The following is a 16,981-nucleotide window of genomic DNA, read 5'->3' as shown; positions in this document are numbered from 1 at the left end:
TCACCACTGGACCGCGGTTGTTGAGTGTCTGCCATTTTTCTATAAGGTCTCAACCTCTGGACCGCGGTGGTCAAATGTATGCCGTTCTTCTATTAGGTCTCCAACTATGGACCACAGTGGTCGAGTGTCTGCCGTTCTTCTCTTAGGTCTCCAACCATGGACCACGGTAGTCGAGTGTCTGCCGTTCTTCAATGAGTATTTCACATCTGGACCGCGGATGTCGAGTGTCTGCCGTTCTTCTATTAGGTCTCCTCCTCTGGATCGCGGTAGTCAAGTGTCTGACATTCTTTTATAAGGTCTTCAACTCTGGACCGCGATGGTCGCGTGTCTACCATTCTTCCATTAAGTCTCCACCTCTGGACCGCGTTAGTCGAATGTCTACCGTTCTTCTGTTAGGTCAGCGGAGGTCGAGTGTCTGACATTCTTCCATTTGGTACCCTCCATGGACCGTTGTGATCGAGTGTCTGCCATTCTTCCATAAGGACTCCACATCTGGACCGCAGTGGCCGATAGTCTGACATTCTACCGTTTGGTACCCCCCCCCCCCCCCCCCTTGGACCACGGTAGTCGAGTGTCTGCCGTTCTTCAATGAGTATTCCACCTCTGGACCGCGGATGACGAGTGTCTGCCGTTCTTCTATTAGGTCTCCTCCTCTGGACCGCGGTAGTCAAGTGTCTGCCATTCTTTTATAAGGTCTTCAACTCTGGACCGCGATGGTCGCGTGTCTACCATTCTTCCATTAAGTCTCCACCTCTGGACCGCGTTAGTCGAATGTCTACCGTTCTTCTGTTAGGTCAGCGGAGGTCGAGTGTCTGACATTCTTCCATTTGGTACCCTCCATGGACCGTTGTGATCGAGTGTCTGCCATTCTTCCATAAGGACTCCACATCTGGACCGCAGTGGCCGATAGTCTGACATTCTACCGTTTGGTACTCCCCCCCCCCCCTTTGGACCACGGTAGTCGAGTGTCTGCCGTTCTTCAATGAGTATTCCACCTCTGGACCGCGGATATCGAGTGTCTGCCGTTCTTCTATTATGTCTCCTCCTCTGGACCGCGGTTGTCGAGTGTCTGCCATTCTTCTATAAGGTCTTCAACTCTGGACCGCGATGGTCGCGTGTCTACCATTCTTCCATTAAGTCTCCACCTCTGGACCGCGTTAGTCGAATATCTACCGTTCTTCTGTTAGGTCTCCATCTCTGGACAGCGGAGGTCGAGTGTCTGACATTCTTCCATTTGGTACCCTCCATGGACCGTTGTGATCGAGTGTCTGCCATTCTTCCATAAGGACTCCACATCTGGACCGCAGTGGCCGATAGTCTGACATTCTACCGTTTGGTACCCCCCCCCCCCCCCCTTGGACCACGGTAGTCGAGTGTCTGCCGTTCTTCAATGAGTATTCCACCTCTGGACCGCGGATGACGAGTGTCTGCCGTTCTTCTATTAGGTCTCCTCCTCTGGACCGCGGTAGTCAAGTGTCTGCCATTCTTTTATAAGGTCTTCAACTCTGGACCGCGATGGTCGCGTGTCTACCATTCTTCCATTAAGTCTCCACCTCTGGACCGCGTTAGTCGAATATCTACCGTTCTTCTGTTAGGTCTCCATCTCTGGACAGCGGAGGTCGAGTGTCTGACATTCTTCCATTTGGTACCCTCCATGGACCGTTGTGATCGAGTGTCTGCCATTCTTCCATAAGGACTCCACATCTGGACCGCAGTGGCCGATAGTCTGACATTCTACCGTTTGGTACTCCCCCCCCCCCCCCTTTGACCACGGTAGTCGAGTGTCTGCTGTTCTTCAATGAGTATTCCACCTCCGAACCGCGGATATCGAGTGTCTGCCGTTCTTCTATTATGTCTCCTCCTCTGGACCGCGGTTGTCGAGTGTCTGCCATTCTTCTATAAGGTCTCCAACTCTGGACCGCGATGGTCGCGTGTCTTCCATTACGTCTCCACCTCTGGACCGCGTTAGTCGAATGTCTACCGTTCTTCTGTTAGGTCAGCGGAGGTCGAGTGTCTGACATTCTTCCATTTGGTACCCTCCATGGACCGTTGTGATCGAGTGTCTGCCATTCTTCCATAAGGACTCCACATCTGGACCGCAGTGGCCGATAGTCTGACATTCTACCGTTTGGTACCCCCCCCCCCCCCCCCCCCCTGGACCACGGTAGTCGAGTGTCTGCCGTTCTTCAATGAGTATTCCACCTCTGGACCGCGGATGTCGAGTGTCTGCCGTTCTTCTATTAGGTCTCCTCCTCTGGATCGCGGTAGTCAAGTGTCTGACATTCTTTTATAAGGTCTTCAACTCTGGACCGCGATGGTCGCGTGTCTACCATTCTTCCATTAAGTCTCCACCTCTGGACCGCGTTAGTCGAATGTCTACCGTTCTTCTGTTAGGTCAGCGGAGGTCGAGTGTCTGACATTCTTCCATTTGGTACCCTCCATGGACCGTTGTGATCGAGTGTCTGCCATTCTTCCATAAGGACTCCACATCTTGACCGCAGTGGCCGATAGTCTGACATTCTACCGTTTGGTACTCCCCCCCCCCCCTTTGGACCACGGTAGTCGAGTGTCTGCCGTTCTTCAATGAGTATTCCACCTCTGGACCGCGGATGTCGAGTGTCTGCCGTTCTTCTATTAGGTCTCCTCCTCTGGACCGCGGTAGTCAAGTGTATGCCATTCTTTTATAAGGTCTTCAACTCTGGACCGCGATGGTCGCGTGTCTACCATTCTTCCATTAAGTCTCCACCTCTGGACCGCGTTAGTCGAATATCTACCGTTCTTCTGTTAGGTCTCCATCTCTGGACAGCGGAGGTCGAGTGTCTGACATTCTTCCATTTGGTACCCTCCATGGACCGTTGTGATCGAGTGTCTGCCATTCTTCAATAAGGACTCCACATCTGGACCGCAGTGGCCGATAGTCTGACATTCTACCGTTTGGTACCCCCTCCCCCCCCCCCCCCCTTGGACCACGGTAGTCGAGTGTCTGCCGTTCTTCAATGAGTATTCCACCTCTGGACCGCGGATGACGAGTGTCTGCCGTTCTTCTATTAGGTCTCCTCCTCTGGACCGCGGTAGTCAAGTGTCTGCCATTCTTTTATAAGGTCTTCAACTCTGGACCGCGATGGTCGCGTGTCTACCATTCTTCCATTAAGTCTCCACCTCTGGACCGCGTTAGTCGAATATCTACCGTTCTTCTGTTAGGTCTCCATCTCTGGACAGCGGAGGTCGAGTGTCTGACATTCTTCCATTTGGTACCCTCCATGGACCGTTGTGATCGAGTGTCTGCCATTCTTCCATAAGGACTCCACATCTGGACCGCAGTGGCCGATAGTCTGACATTCTACCGTTTGGTACCCCCCCCCCCCCCCCCCCCCCTTTGGACCACGGTAGTCGAGTGTCTGCCGTTCTTCAATGAGTATTCCACCTCTGGACCGCGGATGTCGAGTGTCTGCCGTTCTTCTATTAGGTCTCCTCCTCTGGACCGCGGTAGTCAAGTGTCTGCCATTCTTTTATAAGGTCTTCAACTCTGGACCGCGATGGTCGCGTGTCTACCATTCTTCCATTAAGTCTCCACCTCTGGACCGCGTTAGTCGAATGTCTACCGTTCTTCTGTTAGGTCAGCGGAGGTCGAGTGTCTGACATTCTTCCATTTGGTACCCTCCATGGACCGTTGTGATCGAGTGTCTGCCATTCTTCCATAAGGACTCCACATCTGGACCGCAGTGGCCGATAGTCTGACATTCTACCGTTTGGTACCCCCCCCCCCCCCCCCCTTTGGACCACGGTAGTCGAGTGTCTGCCGTTCTTCAATGAGTATTCCACCTCTGGACCGCGGATGTCGAGTGTCTGCCATTCTTCTATTAGGTCTCCTCCTCTGGACCGCGGTAGTCAAGTGTCTGCCATTCTTTTATAAGGTCTTCAACTCTGGACCGCGATGGTCGCGTGTCTACCATTCTTCCATTTAGTCTCCACCTCTGGACCGCGTTAGTCGAATATCTACCGTTCTTCTGTTAGGTCTCCATCTCTGGACAGCGGAGGTCGAGTGTCTGACATTCTTCCATTTGGTACCCTCCATGGACCGTTGTGATCGAGTGTCTGCCATTCTTCCATAAGGACTCCACATCTGGACCGCAGTGGCCGATAGTCTTGACATTCTACCGTTTGGTACCCCCGCCCCCCCCCCCCCCCCTTTGGATCGTGGTGATCGAGTGTCTGCCATTCTTCTATTAGGTCCCCACCTCTGGACCATGGAGGTCGAGTGTCTGACATTTGTTGTCTAGTTTCTAACATTCTTTCACTGTGTACCCATGTCTGGACATTGCAGGTAGAGTTTCAAAATTCTTCAACAATCTAACAACCAGTATTATATTGTTTCCGTATCTGATTCATGCTAATCGAATTTAGAGCAACTTACGTTAATAGAGTCTGTCACCTTGATGCGTGCTTTTGGTGGCCGAGCGTCAGACTCTTACGTTTTCATTCTTCCACCATTGCCTTAATGAAGTTTTGGTCGGGGTAGCCTTCCTATGTTTCTATATTCTATTTCTTCGCAGTGGTGGTCTCCATATGAACTATATCGGTCCATAATAGTCTTAACAACTCCGGGACACTGCGACATTGTTGAAAGACTTCTAACCTCGGCTGGGGTGGTCGAATGTCAGACATGTAGCTGAGAGATTCATATACATAGACAATAGGCTTCGGAGGAAAGACGCATAAAAGGCCATTTATAAATCTTATTTATTTTTATTATGTGTCAATAATATATTCAGTAGTCACATAGTTTAAGCATGAATGGCGTCTCTGTTCATTCTCAGTTTGGACGAACTTCTTTAAGTGTCGACCTCCTATTCAGAATCTATATTTGTGATTTGAATCAAAGCACATTGGTGTGTAATTAATATACTGCCAAGATCTCAACAATTAAATAATCTAAATTTAATTAGGTACGATGGTTGTTTATAGACTAGTTGTATACATAATTGTCAAAAAGCAGTACAATATTAACAACAGATTATGAGGTACAGATAAACTCCTTAAGGGGGTATCCCACATCTAGAGCATGGCCTGGTTAGTTTGAACGTTGGTATTGCCCTTTTAATCACAACTTTTAATACACGGTTCAAAATAATTCTATGTGATAAAACAGTTTGTTCATGTTCAATCATCCGAGGCGAAAACTCAAGGTATTAAATATACATCTCATTTGCGTCCATGATTAGGAAATACACTTCATAGCGTATAAGTGATTGAATTTCGCCTTGCGCCTTTAAGCGGATAACACTGATCACAACACGGCAGTATTGTATTAAATTATGAACGATAAAACCTGTTATTTGAAAATTGTGTGTCTGATGTACTCAACACACCTTTGAGATATTACAATCTTGGGAGCAGAAAATACTCTTTAACTGTTTACCAATGTAACAACATGGAAGTTATTTAATAACGCACTTGTTAACAAAGACAAGCTGGGTACATTTTAATTACCCTGATCCGAGGAGCCAGCGACTTGTTTTGGAATTAAATCGTTTATTGTGATCGGTATACATTATACACCTGAGTTGGGCTATTTACAGAAGTTCACAACTCGATACATAGGAGCAATGGAGTTCAACCGTCAATTTAGATGTACGAGATTGATAGTTTATAACCGCATTTAAAGATCTCGACCAATCCCTGAACATATTAGCTTTGTTCTACCATTTTATCGTGACATTATTTTGTTTAGATGTGTTTATATATGACCTGAAGTCCAATATTCCACAGACGACCAGATAAGGGTTCTTGTGACGATGGATTAAGCCTACAGACTTCTCATCCATAGGAGAGCTGTAAGTACACACGCCCTAAAACTATTAATTATATTTAAGTTCCTACGTCGTAAATACTGTTTATATATTTCAAATATAGCGATATATATATATATTGCTATATTTGTATGTAATGGATCGTTCGATTTATAAATGTTTAAATCACTTGAATGCCAACAACTATTCAAACCCTTAGGCAGTTACCTTGGTAATACTGTGCTAACAAATATAATTTGTTGTATTCAATTGATTTTAATGCCTAGATATTATCTATACATTACGTTCAGTAGAGACCAATTATCTGTAAATCGGTGTTAGTATCATTGTATAAACTCGGTAGGAGTGACAATATAACATCCTACATTGAAAATACCTTTTTCAATGTAACCTTTTTCATCCGTCGGCGGGGACTTAAAATCCTTTACCAGGTCGCACCGTATGGGAGTTTTCACTGCTTGCAAGAAATATAATGCTTCAGATTTGTCCCTTAGTGGTTAGGGATTGATGGAAAAACATACTAAGACAATTTTGATGAACAAACATAATACACGACACCAAATTCATTAGCATTTAACCGATTTATAAATCTTGAAGAAGGTATAATACCAGAACAGGCTATTGAATCGTTTTCGATAAAGAAAATACTTCAAAGAAGAGGTGAATACCCTCACATCATAAGATCATTAACTATTATCGATAATAGAGTAACCTATGTACATGTAGACGTTATTGCCGACCAATTCTTAGACAAGACTTGTAGGGTAGTCCATGGCCACTGTCCATCGTAGGTTTCGAAATCGCAAACCAGAGGTTCAGACCTTGACCACTCGGCGACTACTGTAGAAAAATGAAACTTGTCGTGTCCATGAAAGCCAAATAGTGATTCCAAAGATTCCTAGCTCGTTCTCATTAAGATCGCTATTATACCATTCATAATTAGTTATTAGCTGTGGGAACCAGTTCTACCACAGCAAGCCTATCTGATGTCAGACCGTCTCGACTACAGTTAAACAAAGGGCCAACTAGTGGCTGTTCAGTCGTGGAGTCTTTATCACACAACGGCCTTTCTGGAGTTGTTCTGATTAATCACCCTAATATGGACTTATCATTTAAATCGATTGTTTCTTAATTGAAAAAATAACACTGTGCGATATTATCATTGGACGGCAAAGTTAAACTAACTATACAACAGCATTTCAGCATTGCGCATATAATTAAAGAATCGAAATTGCACAGACCACAGTGATGTTTTGTTCCCATGTAGAGCTATAGACCTAGTTAGAGACCTACCAGTGCCTGCACATCAAATCATTTTTGGGATCTATACCTTAGTGTAACAATGTGAGACAAGAGAAACAGGGTCCACCTTCTCTAAGGCCAATAATACCATTAAATCGAAGCTAGAATTAGCCGATAGATCTATAACAGCACGATTGATAACTTATTCAGTAGTATGGTATCGACCTCAGTTTGTCCACGTCTATATGTAAAGAATCATCCGAATGTTGGTAATGTACCTTGTTTTACCGTTTTGGATACACTTGAATTACGGATGAATAATACGGTTCTACACATTTCGTGCCAGATAAATCCATACTGTTATGTTACATTACAAAGTCAAATCCGACAACGTCCAAACAATGATGCTTTGACGGACTAGCGCGAGGTAGAACGGAAGTCGATGGTACCATCGATCGTGAACGAGTATTACCGACTTCAGGGACGACAGATCCTACTGATCTACAATGGATATGCCACAATTCACCATTGATTTACTGCCGTATCTATTTTATGGTATAGATAACAGATTGATTGTCGGGAAAAGTCGACAAATAACAAACGAGTTTAACCAACACATAACATGTTATAACTGGAAAGGTTTTACGTAACTCGTAGTGTGTTAAATGATTATGTTTTGTATGATACTAGATTAGGGTGGCAGATATGTTCTTGGTTCATCTGCCCAAAGTTGGTGCCTACTGTTTTATCTTCCTTTATTTACTAATAGTCTATGTTGATATATCTGTATATATATTAATAACGTTTCATTTGTTTCAGGGAGAGTCAGTTATAATGGCTGCCGAGAAAATGAATGGTGGACATGATGAGGCAAAGAAGGTGTGTTCTCAGCACTCAGACAGGAAGTTTGATATGGTCTGCATCACGTGTAAAGATGAGCCAATATGCCGGAAGTGTGTTAGCACTACGCACATTAAGCACACATGCGCAGAAATGGAAGGATATTATGACACGAAGAAGGAATCGTTTCTTCGACTTGTACAGAAAGCGGATGCAAAGGCTAAAGGAATGGATGGGAAATTAAAACGTCTAAAAAAACTTCAAGAACAAAACAAAAAATCCACTGACGATACAGTTAACGAAGTGAGAGTACGAGGGAGAGAACTTAAAAATAAAATTGACAAACTCACAGAAAGTTTGATTGAAGAGTGTAAATCTGTGGGAACGAAAAATGATGACATTATGGGAAAATTAGAGGAAACGCTAGAAAAATCAATAGTCGAATTGAAACAAGTCATACAAAAGAGCAAGATAGTAATAGGATGTGAGAAGTTTGAGGAATATGCATTGATGGAACGAAATCTGCGATCTCATGTTCTCCGGAAACCAGACCAACTTCCGGTTCTTAGTACTCCAATTTTGTCTTCTAATGCAGAACAATCGACCAGTGAGCAACTCCAGAACGCATACGGCTCGGTGAGCAAGAAAGAATGGCGGCTGGACAAAATGGGTTTGGCGGAGGAGGATTATACACCTGTGATCAACCAGCCAAAACAAAGACCAGCTAAACTATTCACCGTTTCCGTCCTAGCGTCTTTTGAGCTGTCCGCCCAGAAGTACATCCGGTCTGTTTGGCCAGTAGATGAACACAGATCCTGGGTAATTTGTGGCGGAAGTAATGAGGCCCACTTGGTTTCCGCTAAAGGTGACATGGTACAGACCTCCAAGGTGGACGAAGGCGTATGGATTACAGACGTGACGTGTACAGCAGACGGCAGCAAGACAATGGTCTGCTGTGGGGACGGCAGCATCAGAGAGATTCTACCAAGCGGAGAATGTAAAACAATGTTCCTCACTGAGTGCTACGCCAACAGCCTGAGCGAGTCAGAGCAGGAGGGATGCGTCACCGTCTGTCGCCATCGAGAACAGAATCTCGTCAGGGCGACCTACAAGGGCAAGATCATGCAAACCATCAACTACGGTGCGGACGGGAAACCTCTGTTTTGCAAACCAGTTTGTATACGCGTCAACAGAAACAATGGCGATATGGTCGTTTTGGAGGCCAATTCTCCACGCCATGTCGTACTGTTTGACAAAGATTTGAATCTTCTCGCTCGTTACCAAGGGAATAGAGAGACGTTTCAAGGGTCTGCCGAAAATGACCCGGAGCAGGACGAGTTTCAACCATGGGATGTTTGCTTTGATCGCCAAGGTAATGTTATGATCGCTGACGGTCGGACAAAATCATTAATTCTGATCGACAGACACGGCCAAACGATACGAACACTGTTCGACGATGATATCGGACCGACCTGTATGGGCATGTGCAAAAATGGCGACATGTGGATCGGCTTTGATTATGGTAATGTCAAAGTTATACGATTTTCAAATTCAACATAAAAGTTCGCGTGTTACATAATGTGCGACATGTGTGGTCTTTCCAACCCATTCCCTTGTAAAGAAAGATTGGGTATCATACATCAACGCTGAAGTTTCTTTAGAAGGGCAATAATGCAATACCAACCTTTTACAGTTTGATCATTGCCCATTCTACAGGCAATAGTCTTTCATTAGAATTCAGCAGACAGTTTTTAACTTCCTCCCATATTGTTCACAGCTCGTGATGTTGGTACAATGGTGCTGAATGAGTTTCCATCACTGAATGACTTTTATGTGTTTGTAGCCTTTGCATAATACACAATCAGCCACATATTTGCCCAAACACTATTTCTGTCATGAATACGATTGTTTTTACTAATACTGTGATTTATACTTAATAAAAGTAATTTTCAAATCAAACAAGAAATTGTGTTCTGTATAACAGATATGGGATACCGTTTCGAAGTGCGCAATGTAACAAGGTTTACAAGATACGCAAAGGAAACAACTCCATCTTTCACCTGGACTTACTTCTTTTGCTTTTAAATCATAGTTGGGTCAACTGCGGTATGGAAGGCGGAAGCGACAACGTAATCGAGAGGTACTAGTATATACGAGAATACTAACTGAGAACGTCGACCGAAACTACCCATAGACTTTATCAACTCTGAACTTATTACAAATAAAATGTAATTCTTCTCGATATTCAACTTCAGGATCATGAAATTATTCTCTACTAATGTTCTTGGTTGGCCAATTAAAATGTTAACTTTGATAAAGCCATCCGCAGTTGGTATATTAAGATAGAACTCCATACTGTTTAGGCTTAAGATAATTGAAGGATCGTGTCTGAATTTGATTCAATTTTGATGTGACGCAATGTACGGTGAACATATACTGTAAAACCCAACTCTTAATTAATATCATGCGGCTGAGGCGTTATCAATTCAAGTGCAACCACTTTAATCAAACAAATACATGTACAAAAATGTACTTTAAATGTCAATCTATACATGAAAACAACAATAAGTAGTCGAATACTTCCTTGCTTTGTATAGAGTGAAAATAATACAGGACAGTGAATGACATTTGCTTGTAATAAGATAAAAAATAATCTCAGTCACGTCATTTCTTTTTGTTCAACGACTCCTTCAACACTAACCCTCCATTAGCATCGTCCATCACTCTCACAATAAATACTTTGTCATTAGTAAAACGAATGGTCAGTATCATGGCGGACCCGTAGTAAGAGCACGTATTTGGTTGATGTTGATAACAATCTACAAGTAATGAGAAATTCAGAAATCGGGCACCCAACCACAGCCAGTACATAGTCTTTTATCAGCGACATGAGCCGAGGTGCAGTTTTTCTGTCTGTCCAGAACCTCACACGGCAGGTTCGTGTGGGTAGCATCACAAAATGGCGGATCCTTAGTGTATTTACAGGCACATATGGCGAACAGACTCTGCGATTTGTTCACCGTCCACTTTAATGGCTTGATCCCAGTACCTTTATGTGATCCTGCAAAAGTTTAATATATCTGCTACAGTTTTCTATTGCGAATCACATTCACCAGAGAGAATTTAGTGTATACTGATGTCAGAGCAAAATTAATTTAGGGTAAAATCGGTCAAACAAGATACGTACAGATGGTTATGAAAATGGTAAGTAATATGGAACAAGGTTATTGGGAAGGGGATCTACCATTCAAATGTAAATCATGGACCGATGCGGTAGGCAGAATTTAAAATAAAGACAATCTGAAGGCGATTAAATAAAGAAAATCTGATGGCGACTACAGCACCAAAATGTACATTATTAGATCCCTTGAGAGTCCTCCCAAACACCAAGAAAATATCTTCAAAATGTTCAATATATCCCAGGGAAATACAACCTGGGATTTGTATCAAAAAACTGTTTTTATACTTCTATTTTAGCAATGCCTACTCACCTTCTTTTTCCCTACACATCAAATGACCTACACACAGGTCAACCTTATTCCCACCACGTGTTTTCAAACCTAAATTTGTCACCGTAAGTCTATTCTAGATCGACATTTTTCTTTATATATATATATATATATTTTTTTTTTCAATTTTCACTGAATAAATAGTTAGTAATGACGTCCGGTCATGTCTACTGTCTAAATTTCCTTCGTCCTAACCAGTCAAACCACACCGATCATAGTTCCGATTCCCTCACATCTATGATGCCAATTCCTATCAACCCACTGTTCCTACCCCGCCTATGTACTTACCATCACACCAGGGCTGTTTCTTACTCAGCCCACAGGCACACCACAGCTTCGTCTCCCCTTGTTTGAGGTTTCTTACCGTACATGGGCCGTACTGAAAAAAAGTCACAAGTTAATATATGTATTTTAAAGTTGACGCTACGCTATGACGGTGTTCAATAATGTTTCAAGAAGAAATACCATTGAAAAAAATATGAACGAGAATGCAAATGATATGCAATGTTGACACACGAACCTGTTTCCGTGACTTTCAGAGGCTTGTGGAAACAGTACAGATCGAGAGTATAAATATACGTCACACCGGAAGAAGTATTTATAAGTAGAGAAGTTATCCACGAAGGGACAACGACATCTACAGCGAGTGTACCATAATGTGGAAAATGTCGAGATTTAGAAAAATTAACTTTAAGTATAAATTTAGATAATGGATATCAATGAATACACTTAGTCTAGTACACAGGGACCTGGCACATTTTTTTAAATTCAACAGTATATGTATATATATATATTATAGTATCAAGGGTATGAACTCGGCGGTCGAGAAAAACGGACCTATTTTTTTAAAACCGTAATTATTTTAATAAATGGATTCTATACAACATTAACGGATAACTGACCTTAAAGAGAAATAATTTATCTTTCCATTGAGTATGGGTCATGACACCTCCAAAGGAGATTGTTGATGAACACAGTTCTGGGTACTGTTTACCACCACAAGCGTAGATTTTGTGATTTTGGCTTGGTTTTTGAGGTACCCATTAGAGCCGAGACGACATTTCGACCGGACAGGGAAATGTCTACCTAGCATATTTTTCGTAAATTTCCCGATTCATCAAGTCATAACTTCGTCAATACTTGGCCAATTTTGTTCATCAAGCACTCAATGGAAAGATAAATTATTTCTCTTTAAGGTAAGATATCCGTCAATGTTGTATATAACCCATTTATTAAAATAATTACGGTTTTAAAAAAATAGGTCCGTTTTTCTCGAGTTCATACCCTTGATACTATAATATATATATGGATACTATTGGTTAAAAATTTTCGTGCCAGGTCCCTGTGGTCTAGTATAGTTATACATGTAGCCTTAGACATCAGGTCGCAATGACCAGACGGTTATAGACGGTTATTCAACAGATCATTTAGTTTTGTATATATGCCTTGTAGCTATAGGGATCATGACCAAGTCATTAGGTTTCGATATACACTATTACCTAAGTAGAAGCGTGTTCGTGACAAGAAGTGGTCAGATTACTTAAGTAGGATATGTACTCTTACATTTATTATAAAACTGATTGATGTTGAATGTCCATGTATATCTATATAAACTAAGATTTCGAAAGTAAACGGGGTCACTCTTACGGACTCCACGAATAAACACCAGAAGCTACCAACCCGTGTTTGAGTCCTGCATATCCACACCACAACAGAATATACAACAAAACCTACAGAACTTCTACATTTCACAAGCCATGACAATCAAGAGGCATCTATACAAGCCAATATAGGCTTCATTTTGATGCAGATTTCAGCCAAAGTTCAGCCAATGAGACACTGGTCAATAAAAACAAATCATACATCCTGACGAGACCATGTCTATCTGATGTCGACATTTACAACCATGGTATTAAGAGAAAGTGTTGATCTCAATCTCAATCCGAAATAGCAATGGAGTTCTACGAAATGAAAGTAGATAGTCCAGAAAAGTGAGCATTTTTAAGGATGAACTGGTTCTAATGGATGATATATGAATCCATTCTGACGATAGAATTATTTTGATCATTAATACTAAACTTCTGGAATGTTAGTTATATCTATTAATGTAAAGTCAGGAAACCAAAATGAAAGGTGGTGGAAATATCTAGCTCTATATAAAAAGAAGCTATGTCAGAGTCAGAGAACGGTACAGACAAAATATGATTTCAATAAAAAGTCGAAGTTTTGAACAAAGAGGTTTTAAATATCCTTGCATAATCCAGAACACCAATGCAAGCTAATTCACAGAAGAAATTAATGGACCAAGTTTGTTGGAAAAATACTGCATAACGCTTTGTGTCTGAGATCAATTCTTATTCTGTATGAAGAGAATTGTCTTCTAAACCATAACGCCTGGCATCAACTGTCTCTTGCTCTTGTCGATGGACGATTGGATAACACAGCAGGTCACTGCAGGAAAGAAAAGATGGTATGCGTTAGATCTTTGTGAAACAAATTGAAGATAAAAGCTCTGCAAACAATGCTAGCTTTATCTCCCACAGACAGCAAGAAGCACAGGAGAAACTATGTAACGCAGCAAATATATAGGTGAATATCTGGAAGACTAAAGTCATGATGGCGCACACAAATTTGCAATACCTAAAACACCAAGACAACATCTAAGAAGTAATAAAGTTTATTGTCGTTAGAAAATAGTGGCACTGACAAACAGATCATGCAATGTTTCTTACATTTTGAACTCCCTACTAATGCCAATCCAGATATTAACAGCTTTCTCACTCACAACATTATATTTGACTCCTGCAAAATTTAGGTGTACGGTGATGGCAATGTCATCAGTCTAGAGAATTGGTAAGCTGTTGAGAAAGCATCTTGCTGGTTATGGCACTGTTGGGGGGACTTGGAATAGAAGTCAGGATCCATCAAGTAATGGAATGGTAACCACTACTGACTCACCAATTGGAAGATGTCATTGTTTGGGTTTGAAACATCTGAAGATAGTTGGCGACCACCTAATGACGATGGAGACTGACAAGTAAGCACTGAGGGGCAAAAAACCAGGCATTTGAACTACATGGATGCCAGGAAGATGATGCATCATTAAATCAGCTGTAAGTGTGATACCGTAATATGTTGTCTTCAACACATATATCTTTTCGGTCCTACTTTAAATCTCAGACACCTAGCGGGTTGCAAAGACCAACACACAAACATTAAAATATTCATAAATACAGGAAAATTCCCCAAATCAGTTAGTCAATTGATGTTGTATCCACTGGACAATAATGGACTATAATGATGAGGCTCCAAGGATTGTGTCCATTGTAACAGTTAAGAATAACTTATAAATATATACAGTCAACGTTGACAACTAAGTAGAGCAAAATAAAATTTATGGAAACTCAGGATGCATTAACCATTCTATGCTGGGCACAAAGGTGTCTGGATTATTTTGGGTCCATCGCACTAAAGAAGACAACTTCTGATGCTAATGTACAGCTGAGATGATGGGAAAGATGTGCAGAGGTGGTATAAGATATGGGCATAAATGATATCGAAAGGGGCAGATAATCATGTCCGAGACAAGGCAGCATTGTTGGTGAGTCAATGACTTAATGTAAGACACAATGTAAGAGCAGGAAGGGGAACAGCTTTGGATGTGGAGAAGAGGTATAGATAGAGCAGAAGAAAGTCTGTAGGATACCAGAGCATGAAGAAGCAGAACAAGATGGTTAAACTGGGTGTTTATCTAAAGAAATTAACAGAGACCAACATCTGGTCCATAGATTCACAACACTGAAATCAGTATTTTCCTTGGCCAAGAAAATTTGTCACATGGAAAGTGTTAGAGGAATAAAATTGCAGACTCTGTTGTAAACCAGCATACAAGCATCAAGAGCACATTCTTTTTCCAACTGTTCATGTTCTAATGCATTGATAGATGCAGGGCGCTTAAAAAATTGAAAAAGTGCTAATAATACAAAATTAATGCAAATATATACAGTTTTTGTCAAAATTTATGCCTGGGCAATTAAAAACCAAGGTCTCAAAAATGGGGAGGGGCGCTTATAGGGACATGGGCGCTTATTGGGTCGAATATGGTATGATATACTGAATAAGAACAAGAAGATGCCAATTAAAGGCAAAAAGGTCTGAGATTTTGTACACTTTGTCTAAGCAGTAGAGCTGAATACAAAAGGTAGTGCGGAAAGAAGAGGACTTCTTGGAACTGCTGGGAAAAGACAGGCAAGCAGAGGTTTTATGCATAATTGTGACAAATGCAAAGGTTAGATACATTGCACCATAACAAAGTTTTACCTGTTCTTGTAAATATATTGGATAAGAACAGAGAAAAGCACATGAAGGAAAAAGGAGTCTGAAATTTGTAAACTTTGTCTTGGTAGGAGAGCAGAGTAAAAAAGATGGTAAGAGAGTGGACTACTTGGTACTGGTGGGGACTGGCAGGCAACCAGATCAACATTCCAAATGTATTTCAGCAACCATAGACAGGCTTTGATACTAACTTTATTGGAAATGGTCTCCCTAAAGAAAGAAATTGAGGGCTGAAGGCCCTGGCTTCATCGGGGTCAAAATCTGAATACCCAACTAATATGAATCTGATTGACTATTTTGTCTCGAAGAACATATTGTTCAAACAAAAGTATTTTTTTTAAATAAATGAAACAAATGATAATCTATTACAGCAAAATCATAAGGCAAAAAAATCAGTGGCCAAATGGGCCCTCTGCAACACAAAATAAGGAGATCCGTCAGGATTTTTAGGGATTTTGACCATATTTGGTCAGAAATGCTCAGCTTTCCTTCGACGAAGAATTAAAGCATTGTGTACTAACAAATCTGGCATTCCAAAATTGAGACAAATGAACTTGACCAAACCCTGTTTCACTTCAATTAGTTCAAGGTCATTCATTTGAACAAATTTGGTAGCCCTTAATTTCATACGCAACAGGCCTATTACCCTTGATAAATCAGTTATTAAGAAGTAGTCGCTTGAATGAAAATTTTATGGGACAGATGACTAAAAAAGGTCCTTTAAAATTTTCAATGTATTTTACTACGGTAGGCTAGTAGATAATCCCTATTGAGATTCCTCCTCTAGACTCTTTTATATTCGGACGTCTGATAGATGTCTCTCATCGGAGACATCTATCAGACGTCCGAATATAAAAGAGTCTAGAGGAGGAATCTCAATAGGGATTAGGCTAGTAGAGTGTTTGACATGGAACCTTTTACATGACACAAGTGAGAATTTAGGTTAATAAGATGGAATATTGTTTTCATTCCTAGTCGGAAAAAAAATAAGAAAATTAATGAAATATTTGCCTCAATTCTTCCAAAACACATACCATAGCAACGGATGGATAAGCTTTGTCTGGACTTTCATGTTGTGTTTCTAGTTCCGTCATCCTTTTTTCAAGTCTCCTGTTTAGTTTCAATTTTAAACTTCCTGTCAGACATAAATAATCGATAACTTCAATAATTGGATAATTCGGTAAATTATGATCAATACACATTTTAAAAGATTTGAGATAATGTATATTTATTGTTTTAGTTCGT

General features: G+C 41.4%; 2 protein-coding genes across 2 annotated transcripts; one reads left to right on the top strand and one right to left on the bottom strand.

Moving 5' to 3' along the window:
• Positions 1-5,169: 5,169 nt before the first annotated feature.
• On the top strand, positions 5,170-9,812 carry LOC138320709 (uncharacterized). Its single transcript, XM_069263881.1, has 2 exons — positions 5,170-5,834; positions 7,872-9,812. Exon 2 carries the CDS (start codon positions 7,887-7,889, stop codon positions 9,450-9,452), a length of 1,566 nt encoding a protein of 521 aa, XP_069119982.1. The 5' UTR covers positions 5,170-5,834; positions 7,872-7,886; the 3' UTR covers positions 9,453-9,812.
• A 536-nt stretch (positions 9,813-10,348) lies between these two features.
• LOC138320711 (uncharacterized) lies at positions 10,349-16,938 on the bottom strand. The gene is made up of 3 exons (XM_069263883.1): positions 16,771-16,938; positions 11,690-11,780; positions 10,349-10,953 (listed from the first exon to the last, which is right to left on the bottom strand). Exons 1-3 carry the CDS (start codon positions 16,936-16,938, stop codon positions 10,730-10,732), a joined length of 483 nt encoding a protein of 160 aa, XP_069119984.1. The 3' UTR covers positions 10,349-10,729.
• Between the last annotated feature and the right edge of the window lie 43 nt (positions 16,939-16,981).

This window comes from Argopecten irradians, chromosome 4 (genome assembly GCF_041381155.1).
Source record: "Argopecten irradians isolate NY chromosome 4, Ai_NY, whole genome shotgun sequence".
Taxonomy (NCBI): domain Eukaryota; kingdom Metazoa; phylum Mollusca; class Bivalvia; order Pectinida; family Pectinidae; genus Argopecten; species Argopecten irradians.
This window is presented reverse-complemented; position numbering and strand designations above follow the sequence as displayed.